This window comes from Scyliorhinus torazame, chromosome 27, assembly GCF_047496885.1.
Source record: "Scyliorhinus torazame isolate Kashiwa2021f chromosome 27, sScyTor2.1, whole genome shotgun sequence".
In the NCBI taxonomy this organism is placed as follows: Eukaryota; Metazoa; Chordata; class Chondrichthyes; order Carcharhiniformes; family Scyliorhinidae; genus Scyliorhinus; species Scyliorhinus torazame.
The window spans coordinates 14,778,856-14,794,282 of NC_092733.1; the positions used below are offsets into that span (position 1 = coordinate 14,778,856).

At 47.4% G+C, this 15,427-nt stretch overlaps 1 protein-coding gene across 2 annotated transcripts in view; it reads right to left on the reverse strand.

Annotated features, from left to right (window-relative positions):
• LOC140403389 (tetraspanin-1-like) overlaps positions 1-15,427 on the reverse strand; it is a 53,996-nt gene that overhangs the window by 12,844 nt on the left and 25,725 nt on the right. For both annotated transcript variants that reach the window (XM_072491321.1, XM_072491322.1), the window contains 3 exons: positions 13,967-14,044; positions 11,113-11,319; positions 6,898-6,972 (listed from right to left, as the gene is read on the reverse strand). In XM_072491321.1, coding sequence (XP_072347422.1) covers positions 6,898-6,972; positions 11,113-11,319; positions 13,967-14,044 — 360 coding nt within the window. The remainder of the gene's footprint in view (positions 1-6,897; positions 6,973-11,112; positions 11,320-13,966; positions 14,045-15,427) is intronic.

Genomic DNA, 15,427 nt, shown 5'->3' on the forward strand with positions numbered 1-15,427 from the left:
ATAACTCGAGGAGGAAGAATTTAAGAGTCTTGGGTCTTCCCGAAGGCACAGAGGGGGCGGACGTTGGGGCATATGTGAGCACGATGCTTCACTCGCTAATGGGATCGGAGGCCCCGACGGGCCCTTTGGAGGTAGAGGGAGCTTATCGTGTTCTGGCGCGAAGACCAAAGGCAGCAGAAATACCTCGAGCCATAGTGGTGAGGTTTCACCGGTACAATGACAGAGAGATGGTTCTAAGATGGGCGAAGAAAACTCGGAGCTGCTGGTGGGAGAACGCGGTGATCCGCGTGTACCAGGATTGGAGTGCGGAGGTGGCGAGAAGGAGGGCAAGTTTCAACCGGGCCAAGGCGGTGCTCCACAAAAAGAAGGTTAAATTTGGAATGTTGCAGCCGGCGAGACTGTGGGTCACACACCAAGGGAAGCACCACTACTTTGAGACGGCAGAAGAGGCGTGGACATTCATTGTGGACGAGAAGCTGGAATAGTCTGGCGAGAGAAAAAGCTTCTGTAATAAAGTGGTGGGGTGATTATGTGGGACGAGGAAGGGGAAGGGGGGGGGGGAATTTTTTCAATCTTTCAATTTTGTAACTTTTCTCTTTTCCCCTCGTGGGGGGTGGGGGGGGGGGGGAGAGGGTATGGGGAACTGTGGGCGCCGGTGGGAAGGGAACGGCGCCATCAGGGGCGGGGCCCAGTGGGAAACGCGGGCTTTGCTCCCGCGCTATGGTAATTGTGGCGGGAACGGGGACGCAGGAAGGAGGGGGCCTCGCACAATGAGGGGCCGAGGACAAACGGGGGAAGCTGAGGTCAGCCAGAGTTTGCTGACTTCTGGGAGCAACATGGGGGGTGCAACTACGCTAGAAAGGGATCTAGCGGAGGGGGGGGGGGGGGGGAGTTAACTGGGTTGCTGCTGCTAAGGGGAAAGGGGAGCTGTTATGGGGCGGGGTGGGCGGGACGGGAGAGCACCGTCGGTGGGATATATGGGTACGTGGGAACCGGGTGAGGAGCTGGGTTAGAAAAGGGGATGGCTAGTCGACATGGTGGGGGGGTAAAGAGCCCCCCAACCCGGTTGATCACGTGGAACGTGAGAGGGCTGAATGGGCCGATTAAAAGGGCACGGGTACTCGCACACCTAAAGAACTTAAAGGCAGATGTGGTCATGTTGCAGGAGACGCACCTGAAACTGGCAGATCAGGTCAGACTACGTAAAGGATGGGTGGGGCAGGTGTTCCATTCGGGCTTAGATGCGAAGAATAAGGGGGTGGCTGTTTTAGTGGGGAAACGGGTACTGTTTGAGGCAAAAACCATAGTGGCGGACAGTGGGGGTAGATACGTGATGGTGAGTGGCAGATTGCAAGGGGAGGCGGTGGTTCTGGTGAACGTATACGCCCCGAACTGGGATGATGTAAACTTCATGAAGCGTATGCTGGGGCGTATCCCGGACCTGGAGGCGGGGGGAGACTTCAATACGGTGCTTGATCCAGGGCTGGACCGGTCTAGGTCTAAGACCGGGAGGAGGCCGGCAACGGCCAAGGTGCTTAAGGACTTCATGGAGCAGATGGGAGGAGTAGACCCCTGGAGATTTATTAGGCCTAGGAGTAAGGAGTTTTCATTTTTCTCCCATGTTCACAAGGTGTATTCACGGATAGACTTTTTTGTCCTGGGAAGGGCACTGATTCCGAAGGTGACAGGGACGGAGTACATGGCCATAGCCATTTCGGACCATGCTCCACATTGGGTAGATCTGGAGGTAGGAGAGGAAAAGGAGCAGCACCCACTCTGGAGATTGGATATGGAGTTGTTGGCGGATGAGGGGGTATGTCTAAGGGTGAGGGGGTGTATCAAAAGGTACCTGGAGCTTAATGATAACGGAGAGGTCCAGGTGGGAGTGGTCTGGGAGGCGCTGAAGGCGGTGGTCAGAGGGGAACTGATATCCATAAGGGCCCATAAAGGGAAGCAAGAGAGCAAAGAAAGGGAGCGACTGTTGAGGGAACTTCTAAGGGTAGACAGGCAATATGCAGAGGCTCCGGAGGAGGGACTGTACAGGGAAAGACAAAGGCTACATATGGAATTTGACCTGCTGACCACGGGCAAGGCAGAAGCACAGTGGAGGAGGGCACAGGGAGTACAGTATGAGTATGGAGAGAAGGCGAGCCGGTTACTGGCCCAACAACTGAGGAGGAGTGGAGCGGCGAGGGAGATAGGTGGGGTGAGGGATGAGGAAGGTGAGATGGAACGGGGAGCGGAGAGGGTGAATGGGGTGTTTAAGGCATTCTACGAGAGGCTGTATAAGGCTCAGCCCCCGGAAGGGAAGGAGGGAAAGATGCATTTCCTAGATCGGCTGGAATTCCCGAAGGTGGAGGAGCAGGAGACGGTGGGACTGGGAGCACGGATTGAGGTGGAGGAGGTGGTAAAGGGGATTGGGAGCATGCAGGCGGGGAAGGCCCCGGGACCGGATGGGTTCCCGGTGGAATTTTATAGGAAATACATGGACCTACTGGCCCCGCTTTTGACGAGAACCTTTAATGAGGCTAGGGAAAGGGGGAAGTTGCCCCCGACTATGTCGGAGGCGACGATATCATTACTCTTAAAGAAGGAAAAAGACCCGCTGCAGTGCGGGTCTTACAGGCCTATTTCCCTCCTGAACGTGGATGCTAAGCTCCTGGCCAAGGTAATGGCGACAAGGATAGAGGATTGTGTCCCGGGGGTGGTCCACGAGGATCAAACTGGGTTTGTTAAGGGGAGACAGCTGAACACGAATATACGGAGGCTGCTAGGGGTGATGATGATGCCCCCGCCGGAGGGGGAGGCGGAGATAGTGGTGGCGAAGGACGCTGAGAAAGCATTTGACAGAGTGGAGTGGGACTACCTATGGGAAGTGTTGAAGAGATTTGGTTTTGGAGAGGGGTTTATTGGATGGGTACAGCTGCTATATAGGGCCCCGGTGGCAAGTGTGATCACGAACAGGCAGAGGTCCGACTACTTCCGTCTATATAGAGGGACAAGACAGGGGTGTCCCCTGTCTCCGTTACTGTTTGCATTGGCAATTGAGCCCCTGGCCATAGCACTGAGGGGCTCTAGGAAGTGGAGGGGAGTACCCAGTGGAGGGGATGCCTGAGATAATGTGGACACTGGGGGAGTTTGGGGAATTTTCGGGGTACAAATTGAATATGGGGAAGAGTGAGTTGTTTGTGGTGCATCCGGGGGAGCAGAGCAGGGGAATAGATGATTTACCGCTGAGGAGGGTAACAAGAGATTTCCGGTACTTAGGGAAACAGATAGCCAGGAACTGGGGAACCCTACATAGGCTTAATTTAACACGATTGGTGGAACAGATGGAGAAGGATTTTAAGAGATGGGACATGGTGTCCCTGTCACTGGTGGGCAGGGTGCAGGCGGTCAAAATGGTAGTCCTCCCGAGATTTCTTTTTGTGTTCCAGTGCCTCCCGGTGATGGTTACGAGGGCTTTTTTCAAAAAAATTGAGAAGAGTATTATGAGCTTTGTGTGGGCTGGGAAGACCCCGAGAGTGAGGAGGGGGTTTTTGCAGCGTTGCAGGGATAGGGGGGCACTGGCCCTGCCGAGCTTAAGTGATTATTATTGGGCTGCCAATATCTCAATGGTGTGTAAGTGGATGGGAGAAGGGGAGGGAGCGGCGTGGAAGAGACTGGAAATGGTGTCCTGTAAAGGAACCAGCCTACAAGCACTGGTGACGGCGCCGTTGCCGTTCTCCCCGAAGAAATACACCACAAGTCCAGTGGTGGTGGCAACGCTGAAAATTTGGGGGCAGTGGAGACGGCATAAGGGAATGACGGGTGCCGCGGTGCAGTCCCCGATAAGGAATAATCATAGGTTTGTCCCGGGGAGAATAGATGGGGGATTTAGAACATGGCAGAGAGCAGGGATTGTGCAACTGAGGAATCTGTTCCTAGACGGGACGTTTGCGAGTCTGGGAGCGTTGACGGAAAAATACGGGTTGCCCCAGGGGAATGCATTTCGGTATATGCAATTGAGGGCTTTTGTGAGGCAACAGGTGAGGGAATTTCCGCAGCTCCCGACGCAGGAGATTCAGGATAGAGTGATTTCGGGGACATGGGTGGGGGATGGTAGGGTGTCAGATATATACAGGGAAATGAGAGATGAGGGGGAGATCATGGTGGATGAGCTGAAGGGAAAATGGAAAGAAGAGCTGGGGGAAGAGATCGAAGAGGGGCTGTGGGCAGATGCCCTACGCAAGGTAAACTCTTCGTCCTCGTGTGCCAGGCTTAGCCTGATACAATTCAAGGTCTTGCACAGGGCGCACATGACCGGAGCAAGGCTCAGTAAATTTTTCGGGGTAGAGGATAGGTGCGGGAGATGCGCAAGAAGCCCAGCGAACCACACCCACATGTTTTGGTCATGCTCGGCACTGCATGGGTTCTGGGTGGGGGTGGCAAATGTGCTTTCGAAGGTGGTGGGGGTCAGGGTCGAGCCAAGCTGGGGGTTGGCTATATTCGGGGTTGCAGAAGAGCCGGGAGTGCAGGAGGCGAGAGAGGCTGATGTTTTGGCCTTTGCGTCCCTAGTAGCCCGGCGAAGGATATTGTTAATGTGGAAGGAAGCTAAACCCCCGGGCGTGGAGGCCTGGATAAATGACATGGCAGGATTTATAAAACTGGAGCGGATAAAGTTCGCACTAAGAGGTTCGGCTCAAGGGTTCACCAGGCGGTGGCAACCGTTCATTGACTATCCCGCAGACCGATAAAGGAACTGGGAAAGTAGCAGCAGCAACCCGGGGGGGGGGGGGGGGGGGGGGGGGCTCGGGGGGGGGGGGGGGGGGGGGGGGGGGGGGGGGGCTCGGGGGGGGGGGGGGGGGGGGGGGGGGCTCGGGTGGGTCCTCAGGGGTGTTTTTGTATGGATATTTTTACTTGGATATGTATATTGGCTTGTTTGACTTTATCATTTGGGAGAGTTAATATTTTGTTATGGCAGTTGCCATTTAGTTTATATATTTATTTATTTGTTAAAAACGGTCACTATTATTTATATTGTTTTATTGTTGTAAAAGGGAAACATTTTTGTACTGTTTTGTTTGGCCGAAAAAAAAATTTGAATAAAATATATATTTTTTTTAAAAGTGAGAAATAACTTGAATTTGTAGACTTTAATTCTCCCTTCCTTCGCTCCGGCGGGATTCTCCGTTCCTTCGCTCCGGCGGGATTCTCCGTTCCTTCGCTCCGGCGGGATTCTCCGTTCCTTCGCTCCGGCGGGACTCTCCATTCCTTCGCTGCGGCGGGATTCTCCGTTCCTTCGCTCCGGCGGGATTCTCCGTTCCTTCACGCCGGCGGAATTCTCCGTTCCTTCACTCCGGCGGGATTCTCCGTTCCTTCACTCCGGCTGGATTCTCCGTTCCTTCACACCGGCGGGATTCTCCGTTCCTTCACTCCGGCGGGATTCTACCTACCTTCACGCCGGCGGGATTCTCCCTACCTTCATCCTGGCGGGATTCTCCCTACCTTCACCCCGGCGGGTTTCTCCGTTCCTTCACGCCGGCGAGATTCTCCGTTCCTTCACTCCAGCGGGATTCGCCATTCCTTCACTCCGGCGGGACTCTCCGTTCCTTCACACCTGCGGGATTCGGCGTTCCTTCACGCCGGCGGGATTCGGCGTTCCTTCACGCCGGCGGGAATTGCCGTTCCTTCACGCCGGCGGGATTCGCCGTTCCTTCACTCTGGCGGGATTCGCCGTTCCTTCACGCCGGCGGGATTCTCCGTTCCTTCACGCGGGCGGGATTCTCCGTTCCTTCACTCCGGCGGGATTCTCCTTTCCTTCACGCCGGCGGGATTCTCTGATCCTGCTGCAGTCAATGGAGATTCGGCTGAGCGCCAAATTCTCTGTCTTTACTGACAACGGCAGTGAGGCAGACTCACAACAGAGAATCCTGCCTGGAACACATTCTAGATTGTTACTAGTGTGTATAATATTGAAAATATAAAAACTATGTGGAGATGGCAATAAAGATTTTCCTCCTTCCCCTTCCGCTTCCAAAAGAATATATTTCTTCAGTATCTTGTCTCTGGCCATCTCCAATTCCTTGCCCAATTGGTCATTCTTCACACATGTCTTGAGAGACATTAGAACATTACTGTCAGAGTAGTCCACCACAGAGGTAATTATCGATAATCTTGTCCTCAACCACCATCTGTGGAAGTACATTTTCCAGCTCATTCTGTAGTAGGAAGCCGGATTGATTGTCCAACCCATACACGGGGTTCTGAAGGCAGTTCAACTACCTGAAGTAAGATTGGCTAATTCAGGAGATTAATGTGGATGCTGCTAGGAATGGAGAATTGTATCTATAAGGAGAAGCTGGATTTATATTGTTTGGAACAGAGGAGTTGGGCTGAGGCTTAGTTGAGGTGTATGAAATTCATGAGGGGCTTCCAGTGGATGGAAAGGGCCCATTTTCTTGGCAGAGAAATCAATAAGCAGGGGGAATAGATTTAAAGTAATTGGTAGAAGGATTAGAGGGGAGTTGCGAATTCCTTTCACCAAGAGAGTGGTCGGGGTCAGGAACTCACAGATTCGAAGGCAGACAGAAACCCTGAGACATTAAAAAAAACACTTGGATCTGCAACTGAAATGCTGTAACGTTCAGGGTTACGGGCCACGAGTTGGGAAGTGGGATTGGGCTGGAATTTCTTTTACAACTGACACAAATACGATGGGAAATAGGGCCTCTTTCTGTGTTGTAAATCTCTATTTCTCTATGATCTGATCGATGTGCTTAGTTGAATGCTGCCTTCGGCTCCCGAGCTATATTTCTTGCTGCCTTATTGTGCAATCTATACGTGCACCTCCTAAATGTTTTTCTTTCCCTGGATTGTTCTAATATCATTCAACAATTTTAGTTCAGAGATACTCACCAAACCAGAAAATGCAAGAATAACCACAGCGCCTGCAACTTGAGCTATGAAGATCAGCAGTATTATGATGAAAAACTAAAAAGAGAAATAGAGAAAATCAGCACTTCTGCCTCTTAGTTTACTGGTACCATGGGAAATCAAGATACTTTAAAAACATTTTTGTTTGTATATTTGGTAAGATAACAACAGATGAGAGCAGTAGGTAATCCAGTGGTTGTTACATTAGCCTGTCACCATGCATAAGAACATCTAAGGGAACTTGTCAACAGACTGGGCCAGAAGTTCCCTGTGGCTGAATTTGTGGTCCAAAGTTCAATAATAAAGGTTATTTTTTTCTTTATACATTCGTGGGATGTGGGTGGGTCACTAGCTGGGCCCAGCATTTATTGCCCATCCCTAATTACCCTTGAAATGAGTGGCTTGCTCGACCATTTCAGAGGGGCAGTTAAGAATCAACTACATTGCTATGGGTCAGGAGTCACTTGTAGGCCAGGCGAAGGAAGGACGGCAGATTTCCCTCCCTAAAGGGACATTAGTGAACCAGATGGTTTCTTTTTAATGGCAATTGATGATAGCTTCACAGTCACCATTAGTGAGACTAACTTTTTATTCCAGATTTGTTAATTGAATCTAAATTCCCCCAGTCGGCATGGTGGGATTTGAACCCCAGTTCCCGGAGCATTACCCTGGGCCTCTGAATGAGGAGTCCAGTGACATTACCACCAGGCCACCATCTCCCTATTATATTATGAATTATTAAGAATTTCACTATGTCCAAAGTAATCATTGTGTAGTAAAGAGGTTCTACACACAGAAAGAATGGCATAGATATTAGTCTGTTAATTAATCTGGTGAATCTCTGCTGCACTCCCTCCATGGTAAGTATATCATCTTAGATAAAGGGATCAAAACTGCACACTATATTCCAGGTGAGGTCTCACCAGGACTCTTTACTTTTGTACCCAAATCCCCTTGCGATGAAAGCCAACGTACCACTTGCCCTCCTAATTGCTTGCTGCGCAAGCATGCTAGCTTTTAGTCACACATGGACAAGGGCACCCTGGTCTCTTTGGACATCTGCACTTTCCAATATCTCATCATTTAAGAAATATTCTGCCTTTCTGTTTCCTTTTTACCACAGTGAATAACTTCACACTTATTCACATTGTGGACGGAACATTCTAGCTGTTCACGTCGGCAGGAATTTCTCAGCGGCTAGGGGTGCATTCAATGGGAAATCCTGTTGACCAGATCCCGCTGCCAGTCATTGTTGGGCCGTTTCCTGGGCGGGTTGCACAGAAAACCCTGCCCTATATTTTATCTGCCATGTTCTAGCCCATTCACTTAGCCTGTCCAAGTCTCCTTCAAACCTCCTTGTATCCTCTTCACAACTTAGGTTCCCATCAAGCTTGGTGTCATCAGCATATTTTGAAATATTCCAATTCATCTCCATATCCAAATCATCTGTATGGATTGTGAACAGCTCTGGACCTAGCACCTATCCAACTAGCTGTATCCAACTAGTAACAGCCTGCCATCCTGAGAATGATCTCCTTGTTCCGACTCTCTGTTTTCTGTTAACCAATTCTCAATTCATACTAGTATATTTCCCCCAATCCCTTTCGCTCCAATTTTATTTACTAACCTGTGTGGGACTTTATCAAAAACCTTCTGAAAATCTAAATACATCCACTGGTTCTCCTTTGTGCATGCTACAAGTAATATCCTCAAAGAAACTCCGACCAGTTTGTCAAACATAATTTCCCTTTCATGAATCCATGTTGACTCTGTCTAATTTTACCATTCTTTTCTAAATGTCCAGTTTTCACAAACTTTACAATAGATTCTATCATTTTCTCCACTGCCGACAACAAACTAGCAGGTTTGTGTAGTTCTCCATTCTCCCTCTTCCTCCCTTCTTAAATAGTGGGTCACACTTGCTACTTTCTAGTCCACAGGAACCCAATTTTGAAAGATAACTACCAATACATCCGCCCTCTCTCTCGCCACCTCCTTCAACACACTAGGAAGGAACTCATGTGGTCTAGGGGATTGATCAATCTTCGATCCAGTTAAGTTTTCAAGTACTACCTCTCTACTAATACTAATTTATTTTAGTTCCTCAGTTTCACAAGTCCCTTGGTTGCCCAGTAATTCTGGAAGATTTTCTGCATCTGTATTACAGATACAAATGAACTGTTTAGTTTCTCCAACATTTCCCTGCTCTCCACTATAAATTCTCTTGTCCCCACCTATAATGGACCCACATTTTTCCTAGCTAATCTTTTCCTTTTCACATACCTAAGGATGCTTTTACAGTCCACCTTTATGTTCATAACTAGTTTGCATTCATATTCTCTTTCTTAGTTTCTTAGTCTTCCTTTGCTGGATGCTAAATTGCTCCCAGTCCTTACTTCTTCTGACATCCTTCTGTGCAATTAGATCCTTGATCTTTAACTTATTGCCTTAGCCGCAGTTGATCTTTTCCTTTTGGACGTGTCTGCCTTAGAGGAGGAGAATGTATATTTGTTGTGTAGCATTTCTTTAAATACTAGCCACTGCCTGTCCAATCTTTTAGTGTATTTTCACAATCCACCATGTCCAACTTTCCCCCGATATCTTAGTTAATTATCATTCTGTGGATCCATGTCCCAGTCAGATCTGAATTAATGGGCTGGATTGTCCAGTCCCCCAGCTGTGTGTTTCTTGGTGGCGCACCATTCCCCAGCGAGCGGGATTCTCTCCTAGAAACCCGTGGGCGGGGGTGCGTTGCCATCGGGTAAAGAAAATCCCCAACAGCCAGTGAATTCTGGCCAATATCTCCTGTTTCCCAGATTTCCCATATGCCTCTCTGCCCTTCTGCTGTAACCATTTACACCTCCGCTGAACCCATCTTTTGTTTCTTTCCCTGTCCCATCCACATCTGCTTTTTGCTTTGCTCGATTTTCACTTTTGTCATTTAATCACTCCTGCCCTTCACCCCATCACAATCCCTCCCCCTCCCTTTGTTCTACATTCCCCACCCCTCTTTTACCTGGCTCCAACTTGCTGTTAAATCTAACATGTTTCAGTTCTGGGGAAAAGTCATCGACTTGCAACGTTAACTCACTATCTCTCGTCACAGATGTTGTCAGACCTGCTAAGTGTTAACGAGCATTTTCTGCTGTTATTTCCCAGCTCCAAATTCTGCCATGTTTTGGTTTTGATATAACATTTTGGTCCTCTCAGCTAGAAAGAGCTTTTATCCCAGAATGGCTGAATTTGAAACTAGAATTGAAAGGAGAGTGCCAAATCATCAGTCAGATCTGAATATTGAAATGAAAATAAATATAGTAATAATAATGGCATTTATTCAGGAACCATGTTTGCAATCTGAAGGCTGAATTACAGTGTGATGTACAACAAGTTTCCTTGTTATGACTGATCCATGAAATTTTGAAATGTTTAGTCACGCTGTGTATTTGAAGACCCAGAATGATTGAAGGTATAACATCCAACTAACCCTCCCTCCTTACGCTGTGCAAAAACGAATCATACCTCCCAAGTCAATATAATTCTCCATCATTTTTTTTCTTCCAATTTATTCCCCTCGTTTTCTCCTGCAGGAGTTGATCCGAGGCTAGTTCACAGATGCTAATTAGCCACAAATACCCGTTTTTCATATTTGAGCTTAAAAGGTGAAGGTTAAAATGCTATTTGACTGCAGGAGGTATCGCAGCTAAGCCCAAGCTTTCCTTAGCTGGCATCCACAAGGGTCACGAGATAGTGATCAGGAATTCTAGATAGTTTTCACCTTTTTACCAACAATTGGAACATTCCTGTCCTGCATGAGAAGAGATTGGTGATTGGTTGGTAAGTGGGAAGTCCACTAACCAGCAATCAGCATTCTGCTCTCACGCAGTACAAATTGTTCCCTTTACAACTCCCTTTACAATCCTTGCAACATATACTGATCACTGCAAAAGACAGTATGTGTCTTTTTTCAGCAATGTATAGAACAATGGCTGAACCTGAGATGTTACTGATCTGTAAGGCTCAATCACTACATTTAAGGATCTTAGTTCCAGATCACTCAATGGTAAGTATAACTTCTGATCAAACATATAATCTATATCTACTTCTACCATCTCTTAAACAGCAAAGCCATGAAACAGTCCTATTATCATTTCTTCTTCCAGCAGAACCTTGAGTTGTAACCAAGAGGATTTTACTCACTATCATCAACATGCACTTGTTTTCCTTCACTGCTCCGTAGCATCCTAGAAAGCCAATCACTAGTAAGAAGGCCCCCAAAGCAATGCAGAGATACCCCACATTCACTATTTGCTTCAGTTGTGGCGCCGCTTTCGCCAGGATATCAATGAAGGATCCAGCATCCACTTTCACCCAGATTCCAACTCCCAATATGGCACCACCTGCAAGCTAGAAAAGACAAAAAAGATGACACTCGTTAGTGCATTAATTTGGTGCATTGAAGGATCGTACTTCCAGATCAATCAATATTTGAATACATATTAAATAATGTACAACATGAAAAATGCTGTATGCTTCAATAAGGTTATCTGTGCATTCTGCACAATCTATACCTACTTCCACAATTATTTAGGACGAGGGGCACACCAAGAGTACTGTTTGCAAATTTAGTCTCCTTACCCAAGGGAGGACACACTTTCCCTACAGGGTGTACATCGAAGGTTTACTGAACTGTTTCCTTGGATGAAGAGATTAGCCCAGGTGAAGGGATAGACAAGGACTGCATCTAGGCAGTTAAGAAGAACGAGAGATCACCAAATGCAAACATATGACATTCTTAAGGGACTTGGTAGGCTAGGGGCTGAGAGATTGTTTTACCCTGAGCGGGGAAATCTAAAACGGGAGGCCACCGTTTCAGGATAAGGGGTTTAAGGCTGATCTGAAGAGAAGCTTCTTCACTCAAAGGGCTGTGAATCTTTGGAATGCTCTGTACCAAAGATTTCTGGGTTCTAAGGGAATTAAGGGGTACGGGGACAGTAGGGGAAGGCGGAGCGGAGATAGAATGTCAACCTTGATCTTATTGAATGGCAGACAAAGCAAGCTCAAAGGGCCTACTCACTCCAAGTGCTACTTGTATGTACACACAACTGACATTTAATTATATTTCTTTAATCGTGCCATAAAATCGGATTCCCCCAATCCCTGGGCCAAGTGGTCCATTTGGATCAATGTCGCGCACCAGGTCCCATGGGGTCTTCTTGCCTCAAACCGGAATGCCTTCTGGACTCGTATGTCCCCCTGAGCCCGGTGTTCTAGGACCCAAATATCATAGAAAAAATTGTCCTTCTTTCCAGCTGCAGAAAAGGAACGAAACAGCAACAGTAGCCTCCAGGCATCTTCAGCCACCAGCAGGAGCAAGCAACAAACACAACCTGCTGCTGTGAGGTGCTGTCACAACTAACAACGGCAATTCCTTATCAGCAATAGCCTGCTGCTGTGAAGTTAGAGGCTGCTCACAGTCAAAAGGAGTTAAAGTGACCGTCAGCATGTATCCATGACAGGGCTCTGTCCCGAAAGTGTTTGGTAGGACAGATAGGCAGCAGCTGTAGTTCCCCCTGTTATCAGTATCCACAATATTTAAAGGTGGCTTGAAGGCCTCACAGATGAAAAGCCCCTCACCCCCCACATCCCTGGGCCCAGCCGCGACCTTGAACTGGAACGCTTCGGCCCCCCCAAACAAGTCCAACCCCCCCTGAGGGGTTACCCCCGAGCACTGGAGTTGAGCTTCATGTAAATGGAAATGGCTACTCGCCTCCTCAGTTCCCCTCAGCAGCTATTGCGTCAGTTTCATGTTTTTAAAAAGGAGTACTAAACGAGACCAGCATGATTTCCCGCTGGGGAGCCGGTTAATTCCCGGGAGGCCATTACATTTGACGTCAATATCGTTAATGAGATTGAAATTAATGTGAATTTGGGCTAATAATATGCACGCCATATTTGGGCGAGATCTGAACTCGCCATCGGGAGTGCGCTGGATAGGTGGCAAATTGAATCATGCCCGGCACGTATCTCGATTTTGGCCTTGCCCGCTATTTAACCGGTGCGCCCAGATCCACATCGGGCCTAACACGGTGGTTAAATCATGCCCTCTGTCTGTATTAGATATAAAATAAATGTTGTCAATGTTTCAAGTACCACATGCATTATTTTCCCTTCCCCATAAGAAGTGCTGTAGTTGCCACGATTCAATAAATGAGGGCATCACTATGCGAGTTGTTTGGGTTTGGTCAGAGACTTTCTGGATAACTGGTGTGTCTGACCAATAGATTTCCAGACAAGAGAGATTACAGTGGTACAGGGATATCATTATGAATTCGTAGCCCATCACAACTGGTTAATTTTAAATTCGATGACCTCCTTGTTATTGGGGATACTTCCAGGGACATTTGAGCCACAGACTTCTGCATCTTTTAGGAAGTGAATAACTTGTTCGTAGTAGAGGACGATGCGAGGGAGAGAACAAAGCACCCAAATTAGTTTTTTGCAGATACCAGAGCAAGGTCTCAGCTCAGACACAATGGACTGAATAGACTTGGTCTGTGCTGTAACTATCCGTGATTCTTTACTGGCAACAAAACATACCAGGAAATTGGAGCAAAAAATAGATCTGTGTCTGATTAAGGCAGATAATGTTTTCTCTCTAGCAAGTTCTCCAATTTAATTTGGTGACATAGATTTGGGCTGAGTAGGAAATAAGGGAAACAAAGCTAAATTTGATGTAAATTGAGAAGAAACTGAATTTTAACAAAACTGAGAATAAACTTTGTTGAATAAAATATTGAGAAAGTAGTCTGTAGTACAGAGGTGATGAATTATGTTCTATCTACACCATATAAATACTCAAACTTCTAAGAGTCTTCCCTATAATATTCTCTCTTGCCTTCAGGAGCCACTAGGGTCTCCGTTTGATAATGCCAAATTTCAGATGGGTCCGGGCATCGAACCTGTGTTTTACCCTCTGTGATTCTACACATTAGCATTTTCAACAGCCAGCTCCACCAAGAATTTGCAGTGAAATAATCATTAGGCTACTTACAAAGATGATGCCATTGACGACGAACATCACAATCTTCAAAAACTTGAAACAACTCATCTTCTGTTTATTTTCTGTTATCTGGAAATCAAAAAGGCCAAGTTCTTTCCCCATATTTTTCATAACATTAAGCAGCAACAGGTATCACCTTCACCTTTAGAATCTCATGCAGCCAGACCCATTGAACATTTACTAGAGACTATGCCACTGTAGCCATCTCAGATGGCCACCTGCAAAGGATCGTGGGAATTATGGCCAATCCAGGACTCGGACACATTCAGAGCTTGTGTGTGTGTATCTGAAAATGAAATGAAAAATGAATGCAAATCGCTTATTGTCACAAGTAGGCTTCAAATGAAATTACGGTGAAAAGCCCCTAGTCGCCACATTCTGGCACCTGTTCGGGGAGGCTGATACGGGAATTGAACCGTGCTGCTGGCCTGCCTTGGTCTGCTTTCAAAGCCAGCAATTTAGCCCTGTGCTAAACCAGCCCCTGATATTTGCAACCCAGATAGCTGGACGCGATCGAAACCCCCGCTCGTTTGCATTCTAATGGCCCATTTCCCCAGAACATAAGGACTGTACTCAGGTAACCGATAAAGATGCAGACTAACCGGCGCCACTCCCTTTGCTAAGAAAGCCCAAACAGCCAAGGTCAATGACCGCTCAGGACACACCCAGCCATCAAGGCACCCGCACTTTATTGGCCAAAATCGAAGGCAGTGATCGAAGCCTGACAAATTATTGAGTCCAAAGCTAAGGACCGCCCCAAATAGTGCGAAATCCCAGAGGGATAAAAAGAGACACAGCCATGTGTTTGGTCTCTCTTGGCCCGGCCTACGCCTAAAACCAAGTGTAGCATAACGACCAGACAGACAAGTTCAAGACCAACGATCGCTACCAGACGGATGAGCCCAGCAGAAACGAAGCCATTTCTTCTACCCAGCCACGCAAGATCCGAACAAAGGCCTTGTTCATCTGCAAAGAGCCGGTTGCCCTGAAGTTAAGTATAGGTTATTGTAGTTGTTAGGTGTAGTTTAACTTGTAGTGTTTTATGTTGCATGTCGAAGTAATCCTTGTGTGTAAATAAACTATCTTTGAACTTGAACTGACTAACTGGTTGTGTGGTCCTTTGATCGATATCCGGGGAAGCATTGTGGTGGTATCATTTGATACCTGGCGACTCTGAAAAGCAATATTATCATTAATAACTGCCATATCTAGTTAATTTAGCAACATTACTGGCGACCTCTGACGGGACTCGAATTAGAAGTGATTATGTCACTCCGCGAGAACCCACAAAACTTTGCATTAGAAATCCAATTGAGAAAAAGTGAAAGAAACCACAAGTGCAGGCCCGTATCGATCAAATCACCAAGATTCGGAAGTGTGTATTAACCTGCATGCATACTAACAGGGACATAAGTTAAACTTGTTAGATTTTGCATAAAACTATCGGGAGTA